We start from the raw sequence: 26396 nt of genomic DNA on the forward strand, positions 1-26396 counted from the left end.
ACAAATTGGAAAAATACACTGTGTAAATCCCAGAATTTTCAGAAAAAAAAGAACTTATTGATTTGGTTTGCAGATGATACCAAATTGGTGAACTAGATCACAACTAGAGTTCAAAATTACCAAGGGAAATTCAATACCTTATCTATGTATGATGCAATTAAATAAAGGCAAGCACAAAATAGTAAATATTGTAATAACCAATTGCACCAATAAAGAGTAACAACTCTTCTTCACTGAGTTTAGAAATAAATCAGGCGCACAAAGCTTTGCAAAAAAATATCTGACATTGGATTGATGTCACAGGCTTCCCAATGACTATCTGCAGTTTTAGTGTGCAACAAAAATATAAACGTCCTTTTAAGGACAATTGAAAATATATTTCCATTGTAGTTCACATTTCTACACTGTGACCACAAGCTGGATTCCACATTTGGAGATGAGACCTACAGAAGAGAAATTTGAAAAGGAAAAAACCAAGTGATCAGTTGACTAGAAAACATATTGTTTCAGGGAAAAGTATTACAAAATCTACTGTAAAAGTAGGAAGAGTGAATATGTAGGATGAGTGATGATAAAAGTCTTCAACATGCAAAAGATACCAGCAAAGAGGAAGACAGGACAAATAGAAAGGAAATAAAGTAATTCGCTTAACTACAGCAAGGGGGATTCAAGTTACTTTCAGAGAAAACTGTGGCCATAACAAAAATGAAACTTTGAATCACATTGATTGCCTGGGAAACTGCAACCTATCCATCAATAGAAAACGTTAAGAACATTGACAAACATTAATAGCAAATTATTTAATCAAGAATTATTTTTCCTCCAGAAAGGTGGATGGATGACTCCTCAAGGCTCTGCTCTGCCTCATTTTCTATTATTCAATCAGGTGCCAAATTGTTACCAGTTGAAAAATTTAGGTATGAATATGCAGCCACACACTGCCAGGAAATCTTATTTGCAGATGGAAACATTTACACAAAAAGATTAACAACATAGTGTGATATTGATGAACTCAGACATCACCTGACTTCATCATCATTTAGTAAATGGCATGTCCTAGTGAAATTCCCAGAATCATGACAAGGACTGATATATTTCTTTTTCTCCATGCTAGATGACCATCAATGACATATTGGAATGAGTTCAGCAAGTGATGACTATGTGAGAGGAAAGGAGGCAATGTCAAAATCTTCAATAGGGGAAATCAAAACAGTTTGCATAATGAAAAGATTCTTCACAATAAGAGTGGCCAAACAGAAAAGGTACCCAGACAGTCTGAATATCTCCATCCTTGGAGATACTTGGATACTCAAAACTCAAAAAAGGCCTTAGCAACCTGCTGTAATGTGGTAAGCATGAAGCTGGACAAGGTGACCTCTAGAGGTCCCTTCCAACTTACACAAGTCTGTGATTCTATAGAAGTGATGACTTTGTTAACTTTGAATAAATATTTTCATACCTACCAAAAAATTTAAAATAAGCTTAAATGACTTTTAAAGACAGAACTTCTGATGCATTCCAACTAGCCTACATGATGGGTGGTTCAAGGTGACCATCCTTTATTTACCTTAATCTGGTTTCTAGTTTTAAAAGTTCTTTGTTTTTTGGGAATGGCACAGAAGAGCTAGGATTTATTGGCAAATGTGGATTATGAGTTATTTCTTTGCTGCATCTTTTAACAGCAATCTTTAAACTTTGTGCCTGAGCAAAATGGACTGCAGTGGTATAGCTGATGCTCTTGAAATAAAGAATTAAAAATATCAAATACAAAAAGTCTCATTACTAGAAGCAGAGTTTTGCTCCATGTAGAGAAGAAAAAAGGGATATCAGTGGTTTGCTCCATATGAAAGCATCTTAAAGAGATGATTCTCAAAAAGGGATTATCACCTCATTTGCTTTCAAGCTTTCTTAGGTTTCTTTTTTTTCAGTTTCTGTTTTTCCTTAAGCTGTATGAGGCTTTGTGGAATCTTTCAAGCTTTCTTAGTTTGTTTTTTTTTTCAGTTTCTGTTTTTCCTTAAGCTGTATGAGGCTTTGTGGAAGGAGGTTCGAAGAAATTCACCTTTGGAGCTCTGTCATAATAATTCTTTCACAGGCTTGTGTACACCTTGAGCTTCCTACATTGCTATAGGGAAGAAGTCCCATAACAAAGCGAAGAAATTCACCTTTGGAGCTCTGTCAGAATAATTCTTTCACAGGCTTGTGTACACCTTGGGCTTCCTACATTGCTAAGGACTATTCTTTTACTTTACTGTTTATAGTTTTTCTTTACTGAAGGAGATGACAGTCAGTCAGGGTGCCTTTGACTACTTGTGAGTCAGAGTTGCTCTTTCTACAGAGTCTGCATTTGTGTGTGTAAAATGTCTGGAGGACTTCGTGGGTTTAGACTTTTAGATTTTCTGTGGGGTAAGTTCAGCTGGTGAATGCTTGTTTGCTTTATTTACTTCTGTTGATATACTGCATTTGCTGAAAACAAGTAATGATCTGCCATTTCCTATTGCACTTGTTCTTTATGTGACCCTGATCTGCCTTTATGTGATCCAGCCATCTGCCTGGAAAATCCAGTACTATTTAACTTGAAATTTCAAATTAACCATTAAAAATTTGAATAAATAAGTTCCACCAGGAAAGAAAGATTCATACAAATTATAGGGTCACAGAATGGTTTGAGCTGGAAGTGACCCTAAAGATTATCTAGTTCCAACCCCCCTGCCATGGGTAGGGACACCATCCACTAGGTTACTCAGAATCCCATCCAACCTGGCCTAGAACACTTCCAGAGATGGGGAGTCCAGAAACTCTCCAAGCAACCTGTTCCAGTCACTAACCTTTACAATCAAGAATTTATTTCTAATGTCTAATTGAATATGCCTCTAAGAAAGACTGTCTGTACTTTATAATTTTAGTTTTCTGACTACACAGAAACAATTTATGTCCCACTATACTCTTAGAAATATGTTCAGTTCATGAGACTCCCATATCTAATCTGATGAACTCATTAGATCTCTCTATATATAATCACATATCACATTAGATGTATTCCCCAACCTACAACAAACTTCACAAGGAACTTCAGCAAGTGTTTCAAATTATTTCATTACTACTACAATATCAACACACATTCAAGGAAGGAAGTGGTGGACCCAAGTGAGAAGCAGAAGATCCAGGCTGTGGTGGACAATAGAGATGTCAAGTGTTATGTATATTATGGTAAGTCGTGCTGATAGAATATATATATATATATACATATTTAAATAAAATACAAAACCTTGAAATCACACTAGCAAGGGAAAAGGGGATTGCTTCACAGGGTGGCGAAAACCGCACCTGGCAGTCGAGGAGGAGGTGTGTCATTAATGTATGAAGTGGACCTAGCCTGCACAAGACATGGGCGTTCTCACTGCTATGAACAAGAGAACACCCAGCAATGACGGCCCATGGAGATGTTCATCTCAGAGGGATGAGACCATCAGGGACATACATCTGAATGCAGAATTCCGGGAACCAAGGAAAGGATACGCATCAGTTCCCAGACGAGGTTTTGTCCAGCACAGGACCGAGAATAGAGGCAACATGAATATGAAGAACCCTGAGGAAAGACAAAGGGACTCCAACACGGGCAAGAAAAAGAGTATAAGAATGGACTCTGCCAAGCGGCATTTGTGAACAGAGGGGGATTCGGTACGATACAGGCCGGATCTGAGTTCACCCAGTTTCGATCCTGGGGTTGGTGCTGTCCTTGTTTGCTGGCTGTCAGGAATGTATATCAGTCGTGAATAAATTCCATTTTTAGTTTTATTAAATTGGCTGGATCGATTTTTACCTATAACATCAAGGATGGTGGAACAGTGTGGAAAGTGACCCTTCTCAAGTGCATGTGTATGGATAAGGACAGGTGAAGACAACAGTTTCGTGACAGGAGTCTCACAGTAGAAGGAGGTGCTAATTTGAAGTGTCTGTTTGCCAAGGCACACAACATGACAACAAAATGTAAAAATTACAGCTCTGTGTGCAGAGCAAACAGTGTACAGTCAAACTAGGAAATATGGGGGCATAGGTACAATGGATGAATATAGATTCTTTAGGAAGGACAAGACAGGATGGAGAGATGGGAAATTGCCCTTTAAAGTGAAAGAGTGGGAACACTTTCCCTTAGGAGGGCTAATGAACCAGTTGAGAGAATTTGTGTTAGAATTAGAGGCCTCAACAACACTGTAGCTCAACAACATCAGATGTCTGCTGCAAACATCCTGATAAGGAAGAAGCTGATGAATCTTTCTTTCAACAACTGGAATGAGCCTGTTCTTTGCAAGCCCTGATCCTCACTGGGGCTTGACACACCTCAATATCTGCTGGAAGGGCAACACAGCAGGGCAGAGCCAGGAGGTTTCAACAGTCTCTCTGATAACATCCTCACACACAAAATGGTAACTAGACAAGGTGGTCAGACATTTCAACAGCTTGACCAAAGAGGCTGTGAAGTGTTTGTTTATCCTTGGAGATATTCAGAGCTCATCTAGACAAGGTGCTGAGCCACCTGCTCTAGCAGATCTCACTTCAAGAAGAGGTACAGCACCTGTTCACCTGCAGAAGTCCCAGAGAAAAAGATCAATTTTTCTCTAATTTAATGACTGAATAGAATGGATTTAGACAAGAGCAGGACTGTCCAAAGGGCTGCTCACAGGCACAGGCAAGACAAACTAGTATATACTATGGGCTTTCAGAAAGCCATGCTTCCTGGCTCATGCTACCAAGTATGGTGATCCTTGATATGATACATGATGTAAATAGTTAGAAGAAAGATCATTATACCAGGTTTCTCTGATGGATAATGTAGAAATGTTAGGTGATCCTGAAGAAATTATAAATATGCACGGAAGACTATTCCCCAGACACATCATGGCTTACTTAGCAAGAACTATGGAATTTAAGCTATAAGAAGATATAAGCATAAGATACAGAGGTAAAATTGTGATGTAGCCAAGTGTAAGAGCTGGGCCTATGTGCACACCCAGAACACTTGGTCATTAATTTTCATAAATATCAAGGACCTCCCTTGCTAGCATTAGCATATATGAGGCAAAGGACTGATCTGAGACAAGGTGATTGAGCTGCCTTCACAACAAAGCATTTGAATAACTGGCACAGGAGTTTTCCCAGTGGGAATCTCAGACAGTTCCACAGAGTCCTCCAGGTTGTTCCTATGATGTCTATGCCAACCGATAAGACTTACGTATATGCTTCAGTATGTTGATTAACAAGATAAATGGAGAATCTCCTTATCTCTGAGGTTCCAGAGGGCCATTTCTGCTGGAGAAATTACCAAACTGCACAGAGAAACTCTGCACTCTCTGTGCAGATGCAGTAATGATAGTGTATAAAATATTGTACACCCTTAAGATAGTTAAAATAAATGTTGTACAGTTAGGTTTTGTGTGGGTGTGTGCACTTTTAAGTACACTGTCCAAGGGTGAACCAGTTCCAGCATCTGTGACAACACAAAACAAGCAAAGCACTTCTGCAGAGGTAGAAGGTCAAATTTCTGATGCCTGCTTACATGCCTTTTTCACATTGAAGGAAAGAATCATGTCCTGAACAAAAAATGACCACACAAACTGAGGCAATATGAAAACTTAGTTTTACAAGGGCCAGGCACTAATAAATATGTGGTATAGAACTAAAATTATAGTAGTCTAATGTAACAGTATATTATAGTATAGTAGTATATAGAAGTACAGTATAGTCAATTAGCACAGTGATTAGCATCACTATCCAACCAAAGCAGGCATTTGAGCCACAATTCATCTACTGTTCATACAATTTCTCATTGAGACTCTCCAGTGGACAGGGCATTCAAAAGTCAGTACAGGGCATTCAAAAGGAAAGAACCAAATTTTCTTCTACTTTTAAACACCCCATCCCAAATGGAACAGCAGTATTCTCTTTCTAGCAGCACTCAGCAAGACAGAGCCTTGTAGCTACTCTGTAGTTATTTACAATTCTTACACTGCCTCTGATATAAACCTGGCCTTCATAAGTGAAGACATTGAAAAATGTGCCCTCTGCAAGTTCAGCACAGCAATATACACCGTTCCTCATAACTTCTCCAGTAACTGCACTCTGTTTAAGAATCACAAATCAAACTTCCCATACTAGTCAATTTACTGTGAAAAATAAAAACAACATGATCATTTCAGACACTGTTTCTGGAACTTGAAACTGAAAACCCTTAAAAATGTATAGGCTCATGAGTGTAAAAATAATTACATATTCTATGAACGTATATTATCTCCATATCCTTCCAGTGACAGCTTACAGTTGGACAAATATTTATTTTACCTGTTTAGATAACTGCTCTTCACAGAGTTTGTAGAGTGTATAGAATTTTTGACTGAGGATTTGGTTGTCTCGGAAACCAGCACTTGCCAGCTTGACTCGCATAATAATGCTACGGTCAGGCACCATCATGGCAACCGTGCGAAACTGAATCTTCAGATTTTCGGGAAGTTCCTGTCTTCCTGCATAGCCAGGGTTCTGAAAATGTAATTTATAAACCCAAACAATATATAATGGTGCAAGGTAGGAAGTTTTATCTTTCCTGTTCACCATTCAGCAAACACAGGAGCACATGCAATATTTCGAAGGATAATTTGAGCATGTCACAATGACACATCAGTGCACAGTTGCCTCAGTACTGCAGTTGGGGTAGGGGGTATCACAGGTTATTTGGAGATGTCCAAGACCAAAAGATATAGACAGGCAGCCACTTACAGATCTTGCTGCAGCTCTTTTAAATGGTTACTTCCTCAGAGTCATGACAGTGTTCCAGTGCTGGAGGTTACTGTCCCCTGTGAGCATTCCCAGACCATTTCAGCGCAAAGCCACTCAAGCAGTGCAAGCCATTACCGAGGATAATTTAAACTAATGGATCTGACCTTTCTCTGAAGGTGTCTAAGTCATTCATATGAGTACTGCATGGCTCAGTTGTGACAACTATAGTCACTAGCTGTGCAGTGATAATTTCTTTCATCTTTTTCAGCTCTTTCCAAACTGTCTTCCCCCTGGCCTTTGTATGGCACTTATTTGCCCTCTTTTTCAAATTACTGTGATAACATTAACACATTTTAAAGGTAGAACTCCCTAAAATAAAGACAAAGGCTTCCATTTTGAGTGGGTATGTATGTAGCTACAGAGGGAGAGATACAAAGATGATTTTAAGGCATTCTTATACTTTCCTGCTGCTTTGCCTCCTGCACTGCTAGAAGCAGTCCACAGGCACCAAAGATAAATCTTCAGGAAGCCAGTGAACCAGAGTGAGGGTGGCTTCCCTCATGCTGTCTTCTAGGACTGAGGTCAAAACTTCTTCCTGGGTGGTAAAATACTGACCAGACCAGCTGCAGTAGTCCTTGCAGTGGTCAATTCTGTTTTATTTTGACAGACTTTGACTAAAAAAATATGAGGGGGTTAAATTTAATCTCAGTCTGTCAAATATTCAACTAAAAAAGTCCTTAAAATACATAGTTAATGATAAATGCATACCTCAAGTCCTAAGATCCAGTTAAAAATATGGACAAGAGAAAATTATATCATAATTATTTTACCAAATTATTGTTCAAGTTTCACTAATTATTTTCTAACAGTTCCAATGTTTCAACGGGGAAATTTCAATAGGAAATGGAACAGAAAAGATTTTTCACAATGATGCCATTTACATGTATTTACAGACATACCATAGTCAGAAATATACCAAATTCTCTGTCCATCTCAACGACATCACCATCAGTGAAAGTGAACTTCAGTTTCTTTTTTTTCTTACACTGAAGTACAATATATATCTGCTGAGCCGCCACTGATAAAACTGGAAGTTCAATGCGGTTAAATTCATCAAAGCAACCCCACGCACCTGACTGAGCTAAACCTAAGAAAAGCAAAAAGACAAATATTCTGTTAAAACAGCAGATCAAACAAGAGTAATTTATACACAAAATAGAACATGTTCTATACAACTTAGTGTAACATGAGAAGAGAAGAGAACATGAACACTGAATAAAATGAGAAGTAAAAACTCAAAATAAGTTGTGCTGTGCATTAATGACACTCAGAAAAAGTATCACCCCTTGAATGAAAGATACATAAACTTCTTTACAAAGAATCCTGGACTTCTACAGCAACCATTAGGCAGGAAGTATTAATTAATACTGTATATAGTATTATATAGCAGCATAAATGTGCATGGAAACTACTATCATGGTAACTAGTACTATAGTAGCATAAATATAGTATGGAAACTCATCTATACAGGGGATGAAGTTGTCAAAGACGAGCTTGAGAAACACCTACCTAAATGAAAAGCACAAAACCAAATAGAGACCATTACATTTCTGACAGAAGAATTGTAGCATTTTATAACAATTAATTCATTGGTAAAAAATTACTGGAGATTAGCATCCTACTGTTCAAGAGAGAGGAAAGAATCTGATGTTACAGAATTAAATTAGAATTGTTACTTGGAACAGGCCATGGAGTTCTAGACAGGCAGTAGTACCCATAAACATAACAAAATTAATGGCTTTTAGGAAAGTCAAGTACTCCTTCTTCTGTACCATGCTAACAGGATTGAAATAGGAGAGTCTACAGTGGCAGCCTTCCAGAGCAGTAGAGGGAAAGCTACATAATCCCCTGCTCTTCTACACCCCTTTCACAAGAGACAAAGGCTAGTAAGTCTATACAGGAGCTTCATGGATGCCATCCCTTCCTTCCCAAAGACCACACAGGACTAGTACTTCAGATTGCCTGGGTCCACACCTAGAAATGTTCAGAACTGGAGTTTAATTCACTCCACTGAGTGGTGGAGCTCAGCTTGGCTTAAGCAGTTTGAAGGCAGCACTAAATGTAGAAATAGAGCACACGTCCAAGAAAAGGCATCTGTGTTTGCAATGTTGAATAACAATGCCCAGAGCTCCCCTGAATCCCCATGCTTTATATGGCAATTCCTATAGCACTGGTAAAATAAATCTATGGGTGGTTTTTGTGTAAAGTTAATTCCTTAAGAACTTTAGATAGTTCAAGAGAAATTATTCAAAAATCAACAATACTATGAAGACATATTCTTTCACTTTTTCTTGTTTTCTTTTTATTTTTTTCCTTCTCTTGCCTTTGCTCAGCCTGTTCTATTCTTCTCATAATATGCTACTTCCGTCTGCTTTTCCTTGTCTGATCTTCTCTTGCTCTTTAAGATATTCCTCCAAATGCCCTTAATGCCACTTTTATGTTTCTTTTCTGACATTCATTTTTTTATGTTTTTTTCATGCCCATTAACCAATTCTTTTAATAATGTTGCATCAATTGGTCTTTTTTACCCATGTAATTTTGGAAAAAAAGAACTAGAGTAGTCAAACCAGGTCAAAATCAGTGATAGTACAACCAAAATTGGCTTCTTAAGAGTTGATTCAGCCAGATCTGATTCACTGCAGATCTCCCATGGAAAATTATTTCAATTCCATATGTAACCTTTCCCTTAACTGCTTCTAATTAATTTCTATGATATTATAAGGAAAAGAATCTGAAAAGAATGAAAAGCTATGTGGACTTACTTTAAAAAGTTAAAAGCAAGTGGAATATATACAAATACCACAATGCCATAATGATACAAAGATTGAAGTAATTCTATCAAAAGTTACCAAATTTAAAGCATTAAATACTCAATCCTACTGTCTTTGAAAACAAATAAAGAATGTTCCTTGACTTCATTGTTGTGGCACCAAGTCTTTTAACTGATGTTCCTCTCCTTTTGTGAGGAATATCTGGGCCCTGGATGCCCTCAACAGCCCTTCCTGAGGCTTCTATCCAAACTCTGTCTTCCAGCCCAGGAGTTCCCTTGTAGCTCAGGCAAGTCAGAACTGTACTGTGTGCAGGGCTGTGCACAGTCCCATCTCCTCTTATCTTGAATTGCTGAATGAACATTCTGGAGGAGCCCACAGCTCCACAGTGTTACCCCCAGTCCTGCCTCCTGCTGGTTCTGACTAAACTTCCTAGATGAATCCTGTATCCAGCTGGTCATTTCACATTATCTGATGTCACCGGACTGCTGATGGGAACAAGCTGCCAACAGCCTGCCCTGCTCAGGCACTGTGGGACTGTGCCCTGCTGAGTGAAGTCCCTGCCCCTGCCTCTGTGCTGACCACCCAGGGCTCCTGGCTCATCTTCCCGCATGGAGCAGCTCCATTTTGATGCTCCCTGATTAAAAAAACTTATTGCAGAGATTTTTCCATTCATTTGTCCCCTTTTGTAACATGTGTTATATAAATCCTAGGATCCATCCTAAAAAGAAACCCTTAAAAATGGGGTTTTTCTGCTTGGTTTATTAAACATAAACAGCTATGCTTTGGGATGCAACAAGGAAAATCTCTAAAGCTGTATAGTTTTTAACTAAGAAACTTAGTTCTGTATAATATTGTCTCTTAAACTTACTGTCTGTATCTTAAAGGGTTTTGAAAGTAATTTCTCTATAGAATGGTGAGGTTCAGTTCTGACCAAATAGTTTTTTCTTTGGGAAAGGAAAAAAAAATTCACTTGTTCTGTAATGCCACCTGCTGCATGGAGTTAGGAAACCTCATTCTCAGACAAAGCCAATATCCCACAGCTTTGAATAAATTCAGTTCCTGCAAAATTATTTCATCCTGGTGGTATTGAAAAAGGAAAGAAAATACACATCTATGCTAAAAACACACACAAGCAAAGGCACAGCAAGCAATCTCTCAGCTGCAAAACAGCTCAGAGACAATGCAATTTTGCCATATTATGAATTAAATTCTGTCCCCATGCTGAACATATGATGGTTATCAAATACAGAAATGGAGTAAGACAGGACTAAAGAGATCTTTGATTATATCTAAAAAAATATGGCAATGCCCCTTCCCCAATCAGTACAGACATCCTACAAACCTGGTCTCAAATGACGAAAGAATCTCACAGAATAGCTATTATCCCCAGACTATAAAATGCATATCTGCAATGCAGAGCCATGTGTCCTTCCATGCATTTTTCCACATTTTTTCCCAGATTTTACACAGGAGTAGAGCTATAGTAATATAATTCAATGGAAATGTCACTGAAACAAAGCTCTGTCTAGCCAAAATGCAACCAGAAGCAGCAAACTAAAGAGTAATCATTGGTCCTGAAAGAATTTACAGAATGCCAGACTTGTGTGTTCACCTTCTGAATTAAGATAAATACAAAATCTTATGTTAAATATTGCATTAAATACCAAATTACAAAAAGTTACTTCAGGTAAGACTGAATTGCTTGACTAGCTATAGAAAACAGAACCAAAGTGAACACAATTTTATACCCATCCACAGGCAACCACAGACAAAAAGTTTTCTGAAGTGTATCCACCAACACTTTTCAGGAATGTGATCAAGTATTCCTGGTTTGCTATTCATGGGCAATTTCAACACTGAATTTGATATATGGGAAAACTTGAAAATTCATCTACCCATTTGCATCCCTGGTACTTTCTCAGGTTACCTCTGGTCCAGTTCAGGTGACAAGTTGTATCTGAATCACATTTTGGTTCAAATTTGAAAAACAAAACCATCAAAGATCAAAGTCTAGGCCTTGAACATATCAACTAGATCATCTGCCTATGAATTTCTTGAGTCACACAGAAAAACAAAGCAGATAGAAACAGAGAAACAGAAAGACCAAACCTCAGCCCTGACCTAACCAGAAGAGTTTCAAATCATAATTTTATACTATGTAATATGTGCCATATTAGTTATTTTTTTCTATTTCTTTTTTTCTGAAGATGAAACTTCTTGTCTTTACAGAAGAAGTCTGAAAATATGCCTGTAGACAGGACACCATCCCCTCTCCCTGCCTCTTTTCTCCTCACTGCTAAACCTGCTAATACCTGATTACTTGACCCACGGCACTAGATAAAGTGAAAAGTTTGGATGTGGAAACTCCGGTGATGGAGCACCAAGCCTATCACAGACGTGGAATTCTGAAAAGTTTCCCATTGTGAGCACTGAAATATGTAGTGTGTTAATGAGAAATTTCTTATCAGTCTGCATGAAAGTGCTTTTACAGCTGAGAAGAACTATCCTTTTCTTTCCATGGAAGACCTCATGTGCAGTAAAGAATCTTTATCTGAACTCACTTTGCCCTTTATATTAAATCAAAAGGTGCTCATTTCCTTCCCTAACTTCAGTATATCCACTCTTCAAGAAATTGCAGATATTTTAAAGACATAAAAAAGGTGATTGCAAGCCAGACCCTTCCAAGTAGTGACACAAAGTCCAAAACAACTGACTTCAAATGTCCCTTCACAAATGAAAGCATCAATGACTTGTGTAAGAATAGAATCTTACTTTTACTCCCAGACACACAACAGCCATATCAATGCTGAAAAATACCACCCTATTCAGGTTCTATTCTGCTGAATCTATTACCTAATTCTAAGGCAAATTCTCAGAGAAGCAAGCTATGATCCCACTTGCAAATTTACTGAAGTAAGCAGTCACAGGCATCACGGTTACTTGAGCAGAAATTAGATGAGTTCTATAAATATTTTTTCCTAGCTCATATTGAACATCAGCATGCCATTAAATGAGGCAGCCAGAGAAGGACACATTACCCAGTATTACTTTGCTTCTGAAGCATATGATGTCAATACTGCATGGAAAATGGTCAGCTTATAGAAAAACAACAGAAAAAAGAAAACTGAGCCCTAAAACTCAACTTTTGCTTTTAGGCACAGAAAATGTGTCCAGTTTTAATAAAAGAAAGAACAACAAGCTGCAATGGTCACCTCTGCCTCAATCTGAAATGGGAAAGGATAAGTTACCAAAGTGCGCAGGACAAGAAGACAGAAAAAAAAGCAAGGATACAAAGCTAGGTGTCTGAACTGACATGAGTCACAAACAGTTTAGTACAAAGAAGGGAAATCACCACAGAGTCAGGAAAAGAGGTGCTTACATAATGAGATACAAATATTCTAACAAAAGGAGCAGAGCAGAAGACAACAACAATTTGGTGACATCAAAGACAAACCCACTGCAAGGAGAAACAAAGGCTGACATCTCCCTTACAGACTGATGATTGCAGGTACAGTAGATGACTGTGCTTGGCATTATAAGCGTATTCAGATACCCCAGGACTCTTCTGTCTAATAACAATGAGCAAAATAAACCTGTGACATTAAAGGCCTGCACAGATGATAAAAGATGTGCAAGTAAAACTTGAGCCAAATCTGTGGGGGTTACAAGAGGTGCTTTGAGAAACTTGTGACCTTAACTGAAGGTATTCACACGCATAGGTGATTCCATTTCCAGCTCAGAAACGTTCCTCTGCTTAAAAAAATCACAGCCAGTTTCACTGCCTTCTTAATTGAAACTAAATATTATCCCCAGGTTATATTTTTAGCCTTCAGGAGATATCACAACAGTGAAAATTTTGTTTATGATGCATTGTGTTATAGTTAAAAGCCCACAACTCACAGAAAACAGTGGTGTTCTGTGGTCTGTCAGTCCATACATACATGCAGCTATATACAATAAAACAGACCATTATAGTGAAATCTACGCATTTGGAATCACTGATCACTGTTGGCAAAACTGAATTCAAAATTTTGCTAATCATGAAGATTTATCAGAGTTTGACCACTGTGTCATTTTCCTGGTTTCAAAAGAGTCCTGTAGTTAAATAAGACTTTCCATATTTCCCTGCTAGTAAGTTTTGTTTTGTCGGGTTAGGGTTTTATGAGCCTTTAAAAGGGAACTTAATACACAAAGGATAGCCTGGCTATTACCTTTGGAGGTAAATAATGAGCAGGATGGCTTTTGCTGCAATGTTGGAAACAAAACTGTTTAATAAAAGGAAAAACAATAAACAGAAAATCCGATCTAGGTACAGAGGTCTGCTCCTGGTGAAACACCTTCACAAAAGCCTCGTGGCTCTTTTGTCTTCTCTTTTTCTACCTGATGGCCCAGGCGGGATCTTTTGGCTCTCATCCAATTAGGTGACCCCAAGGTTTTACTGAAGTCTCTGGGGTCCTATAAGGTGTCTTTTCACCTGATCGTTGAGAAAAACTTCTAGGCCTCCTTCCTTTTTTGGGGGACAAAGGCTAGTTTGTCCCTCTCTCATTGGGGGCATCCCCCTGCACTCCTTCACCCTGCCTTGCACAACATCATTAAGCTTCAAATTTGATTGTCTTGTTCGACACAAAAATAGCAAATAATAAATATAAATCCTCTCCACATTGGAGGGGTAGGATAAAGGCATTAAAAAACCCTCAAACAGTAGAAAGGATTAAAAGGGGAAAATGAAAAGAAGGCATGGATGGGAAACACCACTGAAGAATATTCAAACAAAAAAGTACTGGAAAAAAACATGCAGGAAGAAAGAGAGGAAAAATCAAATAAAATCTAATATCAGGTAAAGTTGATGAGTGCCTGGAAAGAAGAGGAAACAGAGGTGAAAATGCTCTCCAAATAATTGCTAACTCACTACACTGAAAGGGCAAAACCTTACAACTCTAAACAGAGTTTAGAGAAGAAAGAAGAATACAGCAGATATTTTCTTACCTTTATAGATACGACCAAGTCCTCTGTAGTCCATTTGGTCTGAACAATTGAAAACAACAACATACTTGCCCAAGCATTTGCCCATGTCTTTAGTTGTCTCTGTTTTCCCTGTCCCAGCAGGTCCTGCTGGTGCACCACCCATACTCATGCCCAGGGCCTGTGCCAGAGTGATGTAACACCTAAAGACAGAACAAACAGATCTGTGAATCTCTTCCTACCATTAATTGCCTGAAGTCCATCAGTGAAACCACAACAGAAGTATTATCCAGAGCTGGGGAAGGGGGCAGAAATGTATTTCCCTGTGGTGAGTCCTCAGTCACCCCCTTGCACACTGTGAAGCTGAGTTACCAGGACCAGCTTCGCTCCACCTGCAGAAAAGGTGGACCACTCATCCAGCACAACCATGACTGCAACAGCCCAGGAAATCCACAGGCCAATTCTGAGTGCTGAACACCAAAATACTGTAGTATTTTGATTTTCTCAGAGTATCATACACCCTTCCTCCATTGCAGCCTCATTCTGCAGCACCCAGAGCCACTGGATTTATGCCTTTTCCCCCTCCCTCTGTGTCCCCAACTCATGATGGGCTGTCTGATCTGGCAGTAGGAAGGCACAGAGGCTGGAAGCACCTCCTGTTCTTGACATTTCCACAGCAGCATGCCAAACCATAGCAGTGCTGCCAGCCATGTGAGGTCTTTGAGTTCCAGGAGGGCAATGGATGAGAGCAGAGATTGGAATGGGCAATGGAGAAAAAGAAGGAATACATGAGTCCTACAACCATCTTCTGCTTCAGCCTCCATCCTGGGTTGAGATCCCCGAGTTTAAGTCTCAGCCTTCCCAGACGGTGTGGAGGTTACTGAAGGGTGTAAGGAAGCCTGTTGTTCTAACCTCCAATGCCCCAAAATCACAGCAAACACATTTGAGCAGTGTGAAATTCAATAGCTTTATGCTATATGTGGGGAGATAAAATGGACACTGGAAAAAATCCCAAATGATAGCACCTATTATGACTTAAGAAACACTCATTACAATACAATAGCAGTAAGAATGCTTCATCACCTTATTACTCAGTGACCATTAACAGGCTGTCATTTAACACATAAAAAATACCACTCCTAACAATTCTGCTACTGAAAACGAGGTAAGGACAAACTGAATACATAGCACAACTTCTATGCAGACCTTTCACTTCATTTTTGGTGTATGCCATGACATGGACTGTGTCAGATATGATGTGTAGGAGCATTCAGTTTCAGTGCCATTATCTTAATGCAATGTAGTACCAGCTGTGTGTATTTACCACGTGTTTAGGGAAGCTCTCTGAACATGAAATCATTAGCTAAACAGGACTTGACTCCAAGATGATTAATGGAACAAAGACACCATTACCTGAAAATTTTCAGAAGATCAGACAATTCCATGCAGCAGTATTATAAATATTAAAATGGAAAAAGCCCACAAGGGGAATAAAATCTGTTGTTGTGCAACATTGCTTAGGCACATGTTTCCCATGCTAACATTAGGAAACATCTCTGCTTCAAATACTCTTTCAATATGTGACAGTGGGTAGCCTCCAATCCCTGCAGCTTTGTTTGGTTTTTCCAGGTTTGTCCAAAGAGAGATGTGCCTGTTCTTTCTGTTGTTGTTGTTATTATTATAGTTTAAACTCATTTAAAAGGCTTGTTTTCTTCAATCATGTCACCCTGTGCTAATTTTAAATCTTGTGTGACACAGCACCTTGTACAATCATCATATATCCCATGTCCAGTTCCAGTCCAGTTCCTAGCTGTGCACGGGACAAACCCAAAAACCACTCCACATGCCTGAAAGCCTCATCCAAACACCTTTTGAACTCTGGCAGGCTTGCTGCCATAACCACTTCCCTGGCTACCTTTTAATTCTGTGAAAAAATTTTGAATGACAACATTTCTTGATACGGGCTCTCCTGGTGGGTAAAAATATTTTCAGTGTGTTAGTGCTGCCATAGCCACTAATCAACTGCATGTGTACTGCTGCAAACAAATTTCTGTCTAACATAGGAACAGTAGCATGCATAACATAGAATTTGGGAGATGTGTGTTACTTATTAAAAGCCAGGTATCTACATGCAGAGTTTTGGCTCTCTTAAATAGCTCACAGGGAATAATTTTTGTTCAGAAATAGGCAAAATTATGAGGTTTTCATTAATAAATAAAATCTATTTTATGCTATCTAGCACAAATAATGCAAAGACAATTCCAACATTAACTCAAGATGGGGCATTGAGCAAACTGGTCTAGTGGAAAATGTCCCATTCCAAGGCAAGGGGGTTGGAACTAGATGATCTTTAAAGCCCCTTCCAATCCAAACCATTCTATAAGTCTATAAATGACTGAGTAATAATTTTGACAATAATTTTGTCATTTGTATCCACATATAAAAGAACAAGCTCTGGCACAGCAAGTACATCTGCCTCTTGCCTAGCTGAAGCACCAATCAAGCACTTTAGGAAAACAGGCATCTAATGAAGTTTATAATGTGCTGTACAACTAACACTCCAGCCATAAAATCTTCTCCTTGTGATTGCCCTCAGAGTTTTTCTGTATTTGTATTCCTGCAATTCTCCATAGGCCTTGCTTAAAACCATACAGGCACTAGTTATGCAATGCTATGTCCTGAGTTACCGCTTTTTCCTACAGGTTGATTTTAAATTAATCACTTGCTGTAATTCCAAATTGTCATGCAACTACCTTCTTATGGAAAGCAGCAATATATTGGTGTTTAGATTGACTCTGTTTAGGCTAGTGATGTGTATGGTGTTCAGGCATATTTATTTTGAGAATAAGTAAGATTTTCAACACCCATCATATCACATGTAGCTCAAGCAAACATTCAAATTCAACCTGCTTTCAATAGCTGAATATATAACCACTGGCCTCTGCTGTTCACCAGCGATATTGCAGCATTGTAGGGCAACCTAAGTAATTCTGACTCATGAAAATTAAAAGAACTAAGTCAAAGGAAGTATTAATAAATCTTAGCTCCTATACTATGCACTTCATTCCTTTTATAAATACCTGTCAGTTAAGGGAGTTATTACAAGCCTGTCTGTACAGCCTAAGTATTCATTGCAGTAGGTGAACTCTACATCTGTGATTTTGATAATGCATTTATCCAAGTCTTCAAGAAAATAAAATCGAGACTGCTTTTGCCATTCAAAATCAGATGGAGATTTTACATTCAAACGGACCTATTATGGAAAAGAAAAATCATTAATACAGAAATTAATCAGTAAAAAATTAATCTTAAATTCCATACATTAAAAAAAAGAAGTCTACTTAATATGAATTCATGACCTTGAAGAATGAGCACAGAATCTGTCAGGAGTCAAGACATCCAGAATTATCTTTTCAAACCTGTCTATGACATGCTCTGAACCTTCTGTCAACTTTGATTTTCCTCTGATTTGGGCACAGAGTTATGAATTGTGCCTTACAGAGATATTGAAAAACAGTCATGGAAAACATAAAAAATGAACAATACTGGTTGTCCTGCATGGTAACTGCACCATTACCCACAGAAATACTAAATTGTGCACAGCATTTGAATACGTTGTGTAGATGACTGAGTGCTTGTTTATTTGGGTTGTATTTTTCAGCATGAACTTGCTACACGCATATTTAGATTTGTGGTAATTAATAAATTATTATTATTTACACTAGATCGCAAAACCACTGGCCTCTTACAGAAAATGTTGCCCTGGTTATTGGCTTTGCAAACGCAGTGTAAGGTGATGAGGAGGTTCTGGAATCTCTCCTTTATCTCAGTCACTAAAGGATGTGTTTAGCAGAGAATAGAATAGAATAGAATAGAATAGAATAGAATAGAATAGAATAGAATAGAATAGAATGTTTTAAGAGAGAAGGCTATTATTACATATACCATTTAAGAACCCTTTCCCCAGTTGTGGACTTGATCCCGACTTTTTATTTCATATACAGGACCTACAAATTTAAACAACTTTCCATAATTTTATTATAATATGACTTTAAATTAATTAAAAAATAATTATGAAGATAAATTTAAAATCACAGGCAGAGGATAAAACCCCATGCTTATCTTAGAAGCCAGCAGTTTTCTCTCTAGATTCCAGTACTTTTCTTTATTGTTTCCTATTTTCTTTACACATGCACTTAATTTTTATCTTCCTAAAATATATTCACAAATTAAGCAATCAGTATTGAATTATTGACCTTTGCATTATTCAAGCCCTTTGGAAGTCATTTTACTTCCGTTTTTATAAGTATGCTTTCATTATTCAACATACTTATCTAAAAGAAGCCTGACACAACTCAATAATCAAAAAACCTAAAATATCTGTTATATTTATTGTTGCTATTCTCTTCAAATATATGAAGATTCACTGCTTTTATCTTTGAATAACTATTACCTCACATCAACACATAGGCTGGATCAGAAATCACAAGATTGACAGGAATACTAAAGGGACTTTTTTACATTTACATTTCAATAAAATAATGCATCAAATCTTCAAATTGAGAGGATAGATTAATTTTAAAGGTTAAACTCTTTTGCTCACAGTGAATTTGTGCATGATGAGTATAAACAACCATTTAAAAAAACTGAAGTCTAAACCTATGAACACACCTATATAAAAATTCACCCTTCTTGCTGCATCACATCTATATTAAATCAAACTAAATCTGATATACTCTATCACAGCAGTAATGTCAGAGATACTCAAAGAGAATAGATTCTAAGATTTGCTTATAATTTTTTTATATGTGCAAGACCTTTCATAGAGAAATCCCTTGATGGTTTTCCAAAACTTACCAAATCATCAAAGATATCCTTCTGGTGCACATGAATGGTGATTAAAGTTTCATATTTTGTCCGCTCCATTCTTGTCAGATTGTGTGTTGCCATATCAATCAAATAATTTAAAAGTTCCAAGAACTTCTGATTTGTTGTGTGCATTACCTTTTCCACAAGCAAGAATGATCATATTAACACAAACACCATTTGTTCTTCCAATACCTAGAATTCTATTTTGTTAAAAACTTGAAAATATTCAGGGTTATAATGTCCATATTCTGCTTTGTATTTATTAGGCTTGGAATCCTAAATTTGGATTTGAAGGCTGCCTTCCATTCATGCATTCTTTCCCAACAGAGTACAATAAGGTTATACCTTGATGAACAGGTCACACTCTAGGAATTTAATTCCAAGACTCTTGCTCCTTTTACTATACATTACATTTTCAGCTGACTGCATCCCTGCATATATTCAAAACCATCAGTCAATGATTTTGGGTACTATGTATCAGTTCAAGCTTTAGGGGGAAGAGGAACCTGAAGATCTGTCATGTCCTTTTACCAGAGGAAGGGGGAAACATACTATAATTTTAGATGCTGACACTAAAATAGTAATTTCATTTGTAGTACCAGATCTGTTACAAAGTTCCACAAATATTGACTGCACAATACTGACTTACACAAATAGCATAAGCCTCTGCCAGTGATGTACACAACAAAAAGCACTGAAATTTAAGAAAGAGCAGCTCATTTATACCCCATTCTAAATGTGTGACAGAACAATCACACCAGCTTTCTGTAAATTCATGCAGAGCCTAAAACTCACATAGTTTTCTAAAAAAAATTTGCTAAAAACACTGTTAAAACTAACAGAGAATTAAATAACCTCCCCACCCCCAAAAACCACATATGCAGTTCAGCCCAAAAAACTACAAAAGTTGTTTTCTTGTTAATGCAAAAGAATCTTTATACCTAGTTATTCTACATACTAGAGTGGACTAAAAGCAAGTTTATGGTCTTTTAAAACTTTGAACAATGCAGAAAATGTAGCAGTACATGGTTTTCTCCATAGTCTAAGCCCTTACTTTCATGCAGTATCAAAGTACAGCACAGAATTTGTCCTGCATTTACTTTTATGGTGGGATGCTGTTCCTCGTTCTTTGTTCAATCTCACTGTATATTCCTGATTAATGGTGGTTTGCAACCCTTTATTTCACATCCTCTCCTTGTTCATTCATAGATTCATTATTAGGAATGACACCTTGGTTGTTAACAGCATCTTATCCATGTGTTTGAGATTAAACCAACGCCTCCTGAAACAGATTCTATTCTTCCCCTTCCCTAAAAAAAGAGCTCATAAGCTGAAGGATGTAATACATTTGGATAGAGTAGACCAATGTCCACAAAACACAGTTACTTCCCCAAAGTTCAGGAGCTCTTATTTCTCTCCAAATATTATTTTGTGAATGTAACATGATAAAACTCCCTGAATTCCTGAACTAAGAAACTGTCTCTTAAGATGATTGCCCTAACAAAACAACAGAGAAAATCACAGGATTAGGAACAATTCTAAAGCACATGCTGGGGGTATAAAGAGGAGGTGTGACTCCTTAACACATTTTTTATTATTCTGTTTTCCTGATAGTTTATTTGTTATTCTGGGTAATTAACTAGTACTTTGTGCTTTTTCATACATGTTACTTTTAAGTTTTCACAGTATGTACTGTTACAAACAATGTTTTTAATAAATCCCCAAAGGCTCATTAAATACTACCTTTTTGTCCGTTTTGGTACTGTTCAGTGCCTTCTCTGCATCTCTGGTCCAAATAATTTGAATTCCCAGAAGCCCTATTTGTGCAGGAAACATTGCCTGAAAGTCATACATCTTAAATTCTGAATCGTTAATGGCCATTGACGCCTGTCTAATGATGGTGTGGATTGTTTTCCTAATCCCATTCAGCAGCTGACCTAACCAGAATTCCACGTTGCCCTGAAATAAACAAGAAAGTACTTTCAGAGAATTATTTTATGAATAATTCACAAGAAGCAAGAGCTCTACGTGACTTTTTTCCCAGTCCTTCGTACTCCCATTTCCATATTTGTTATTCTCTAACATTTAAAAGATTCCTTTCCTCTTTCTGCTCCACTGCCCTTCTAGAGATATGTGATGGATTTGGCACTTCACAGCAGTACTGCTGAGAAAACAGGTAAAGCAATCGTTACAAACTGACACAAATGTTCTGTCCCTGCTACTCTTTGCTCTTGCTGCTCACATTGGGAGGTTTTCATTCAGCTAGTAAAATAATAACATGATGCTATACTGCTGGCCTCTAAAACATAAATCTGCTTTAAATCAAGTCATGAAAAACTGTAATATATACTTTCATTACCTGAGCTAAAACTGGTTCAATAATATTGACCTGTTCTCCTTCTTGAGATTCAAACAATAAAATCTGGTCATAGTTTTTTTCATGAAATCCCACTCGGTTAACATTGTCAAACAGACTTAATAAATGTGCCTACAAAAGAATCAGAAAAAAAGCCTCCATAAACTGAGCTGATATGGCATTCTTACTTTGTCTTTAAATGCTGTATTAGAATACTCTGTAAATCTCACCATAAGTGAAAGAAATTCTCTCAAATAAACAACAAAACCTGCCATGGTCTTCACTTAGTAATATCGACCATAAGACCACTATTGCTTTATTACTTGTACCTGAATGGTGTGGGAATCAGATGCTTGACCAAGGATTTCCAGGAGAGCAGGGTCAGATACAAAAAAAAATCTTGGAAATATTAACCGCTTTTTTTCCAAATAGCCAGTCAGTGATTTCTGACAGATTTCCAACTGTTCCAGCAAATGTGGTAGCAGCTGTGCCAAAGTCTCATCTCCAACACAGCACTGCACAATGTTTGATGTTTCATGGGCTCTCTGCATAATTCTCTGCCATGATTTATCAATGTTCTGAAATCTTCTGGCTTCCTGAAGTACATGATAAATGCATTAGCATTAGCTTTTCCTCATGTTTTTCATATTCTAAAAATGAAATAATTCTATCAGACAAAGTAAGAGTTTAATATCTCCCTTCCTATTCAAGTCTTCTTTGGAGGACTTATGTATGAATATTTACAGGCATGCTTATTATTGACCAGAGTTCAAATTGCAAGAGAAAGAATACAATAGGAACAGCTCTGAAAATGTCTTACTTTATGTTGGGCGCCAAAATTTTCCATATAAAAGGATTCCAACACACATGAGAAAACTCAAAAAGCAGCTTTCTCAGAAATTATAGCCTTCCTAACAGGAATGCTAACAAGAACACAATGTCATGTAAGCTGCTAGTAGCATCACTTGATGAACAAAACCAGTATACACAGTCTGAAGCTGCCCCACTTGTACATTACAAGTGTTGTGGGTGGAGACAAATTCTCAAACTGGAAGCTGAAAAATAAATATTTTTATGCACTGGCTATATTGACATTAAAAACTCTTTCTTCACCTACAAGAAAAGAAATGTTAATGGAATCATAAATTATCTAAGAGCTAGAAGAAATCTCAAAAGAAGATCCAAAGCAATTTGTCTGTCACAAGGCAGGAGCATACCCAAAATATCTCTGTCTTGTGTTTAGTAATACTCAATGATGGAGATTTAGAAGCCTCTCCAGGCAATTTTTGATACTGGTGACTCTCTTCTAATATCTAAGCTAAATCAGATACTGAGAACAAGGGGTTTTCCTTCTTGTTGAGAACAGCCCTAATATTTTTAAAAAACTTATAACTTCTTTGCTTCAGTTTTTCATTTTCTTCAAGTCAAACAAGTCTAGTTTGTTGAATTTTTTCTTGTGCCTCTTCCTTCCTCGATAGTTCCTCATTTTTACCACCTTCTTCTATGCTCTCTCAAATTTGTCAGTGTGTTTCTTTCACCAAAACCAGATACAATATTTTAGTTATTGGTTATTGATGTTTATGCATTCCACCCTTCTTCATTTTGCACACCAGCAAGCTAAAACAAGCTAAAAAGCATGTAGCAATGCTAACACTTGGTAATGCTATCAGAGACAACGGCAAGAACCTATCAAAATACACGGCAACTACTGTTTTTCCTCTATCCACAAAGCTCCTTGCCCACCCTAAAAGTAAATTTAATTTGTGCAACATGTTTTGCTCCTAACAAATTCACACTGACTGAACATTATTCATCTTCTTGTTAATTTCCAGATGCTAACAGTTACTTGTTGCAGTATTCATCCAGAAATTGCAATTAAACCCACTCCTCATTACTCCTCCACCAAGCTGTTCCTTCTCGTCCGTCATCAAAGACAGTCACTACATTTGTTTTTTTTCCCAGAATATTGGTTCATGTATCTATCATCCTTGGAAGAAGTAGCTTTAGTAGCATTTGTTCATCTGCACAACCTGCTTATTGATTCTCTGATGAGCCCTAACAACATAAATATAACTCATGAACAAAAAAAAAAAGTTGTTTAAACAACAATTGAGAAAACTTTATTTAGATTACAAAATTAATCTTAATTTGTGATATTGTAAGCTTTAATTATAAAATATATACCCTGAAATAAATTAATATCTAATAATTTCCCAGTAATAATGGCTTTATTTAGTTACACCATTTGATCCAGCAAGACTGAACTGTCTGTTAGAACTCTATGAAAACCCCTCATTAGGAGACACAACAAAAAGGAGGATTTTTTTTCTGCTATTTCTCTCCTGTTCAGATCACTCCTTAGCTCTTGTGCAGCTGCTACCTTGGAAGGTCACCACTGCCTTTTGAAGAGGTTGCAATGGTTCACACAGATTAGCACATGCACAGCTCCCAAGCCCGGCAGCATCTCTCTGTGGGACTTCATTAAACTGAGTCCTAGCAAGTACAGAATTCAAATTCAAAATCTGTCATTCTATTATTACAGCTTATAGCCTATAAACATGTGCACACAGGAAGAAAGGGATATTTGTACATATGGCAAAAGCAATAAATCAGTTTCATGCCATTAAGTAGTTCTGAGCCGTGTACTAATTCACTAATATTGCACACTGACAGGAACATTTGGGCTTCAATTACAAACAATCATATTCCTGTAGGTTTCACCAAGTTCTAAGCAATTTAACCAGACAGATCCTAGTTTGGCAAAGCTTCTCCTGAACTGCCCATGCACAGCCCACAAATCTTATATGAGTTGCATGCACTGGCAAATAAACTTCGTGAGGCGGCTAATCTCCTGGTATTACATATTATTATCATATATCAATATACCTGAGGTAGTTGTTTTGCAATGTCTCCACCAACAAACACAGCTTCAAGGTAAATCCAGAGGTTCTGTACAGTAATCCAGTTTTCAATTATCTCTGCAGTATTGGTCAGCTTCTGAACCCATTGCTGTATTGTGGGCTTAAACGGTGCGTTATACCTGCATGAACATGAGTTAAAGGGAAGAAGAACCTAAGATGATAATTGTTTAGCCTGGGGGTTGATTATATACATATACAATATGTACATTTATTAAGTTTTGTACCTGTTGCTCATCAGCGACCCCAGTATCATGAGGCTATCTTCCACCAAAGCTATTTTCTCTGATATATCTGATCCTTTCAGAAGAAGTTCTCCTCGAGCTTTGAACTGGCCGAAACTGAAAGTGTGAGTACTCCATTCACTGATGACGTGCTTCAGTTTTGCTTCAATATCCTTTTCTTTGACAGCACTGATGCAGATATCCTGTGTAAAATTAAAATAGTAAATTACAGTCATCTAAGGCTATTATAAAGCACACTTATAAAGGCTATTAAAATGTATTGGTTTGATCCAGATCTCAGTGTAAATTCAGGCTAATGAAAATATATATTGAACCACCTCCAAGTTATTATATTTCAAACAAGATTATATTCTAGTACTACTTGTAACAGGTACATTTAATGGGCTATACTCCATCTTCACCACTACTAGCATCTTACACACACAAAATTCACTGAATCAGTGAATCTGCGGGAAGAATTTGTCTCTTCATATGTATTAATACTTGAAATCAAATAAACTGACAGAAGGGTTTAAAGAAAATAAACACTGCCAATCAAAACCGATAAATATTCAGAGAACAGAGTGTAGACTGACAACGTGCCTGTCTGCTACTTCTTGAAGACAGTGAGAACAGGATTGTCATAAAGCTGGTTATTGCATCAGAGAGAAAAGGATTAAACACTCAAACTGGATCCCAAAATTCTATTGCAGGTTTAAAGTGTTTCCTGAAGTGTAAGGGGGAACTCCAAATCTTTCACAAGGCTGAAATTCTTGTCCAGGAATTGGGCACAGCAGAGGTTTGATTTCACGGTTTTGCCTTAAAAATGCTCATTTGTGGAACAAGACTAAAGAGGTCTCTACTCTGGAAATAATACAGATGTAGCTAAATGACCATAGAACTGAAGTTATAAACTGTTTGGGTTTTACTTCTTTAGTCTTAGCTATGCTTTGTTCTTGTAAAAGCTAACAAGCATGAAGCTAAGGCACTTGCTAGAAAACTTCTGTCCCCAAAATGGAGGAGACAATGGCTTTACAGCTTGTGCACACTTAATATGCCTTCTCATCTATTCATGCTCTTGTGAAGGGTCACTCTTGAAATACAAAACAACCTCATTCTTCTTTAATCCCATAGCCTCCACTTCTACTGTGTTCCAAGGATTTTTAGCACTTAACAGGATCAATCTTACATCAACTGTTTTTTTTCTCTCTGGTTAGACATTTAAAGGGAAATAAAAAATATATAAGTAGGCAGACCCTAAATCAGAAGCATAACAGAATCACACTACCCTTAAAACAACAGAAGTCCTCCTATGGAAGGATTAGTGTAATACCATCTACATATTTTAATCTTCTCCAGAATAAAAGGGAAATAAACTAATCATCAGTGCCAACACCAACTACCAAACTCCACTTTTTCAAAGAAATGATTCAACAAAACCAATTTTTTTTTAATGTTACAAAGCTAA

The 26396-nt window shown here is 37.4% G+C and overlaps 1 protein-coding gene across 1 annotated transcript in view; it reads right to left on the minus strand.

The window, feature by feature from the left end:
- Positions 1-26396, minus strand: part of LOC120502972 (dynein heavy chain 5, axonemal-like) — a 149650-nt gene that overhangs the window by 84419 nt on the left and 38835 nt on the right. The window contains exons 34-43 of the mRNA XM_039711017.1: positions 24932-25131; positions 24673-24826; positions 22116-22382; positions 21790-21918; positions 21174-21389; positions 19419-19565; positions 17642-17814; positions 14586-14764; positions 7728-7915; positions 6337-6531 (exon numbers count right to left, since the gene is read on the minus strand). Of these exons, the coding sequence (XP_039566951.1) occupies positions 6337-6531; positions 7728-7915; positions 14586-14764; positions 17642-17814; positions 19419-19565; positions 21174-21389; positions 21790-21918; positions 22116-22382; positions 24673-24826; positions 24932-25131 (1848 nt within the window). The remainder of the gene's footprint in view (positions 1-6336; positions 6532-7727; positions 7916-14585; positions 14765-17641; positions 17815-19418; positions 19566-21173; positions 21390-21789; positions 21919-22115; positions 22383-24672; positions 24827-24931; positions 25132-26396) is intronic.

Source organism: Passer montanus, unplaced genomic scaffold, assembly GCF_014805655.1.
Source record: "Passer montanus isolate IOZ18808 unplaced genomic scaffold, ASM1480565v1 scaffold24, whole genome shotgun sequence".
NCBI classification, from domain to species: Eukaryota; Metazoa; Chordata; class Aves; order Passeriformes; family Passeridae; genus Passer; species Passer montanus.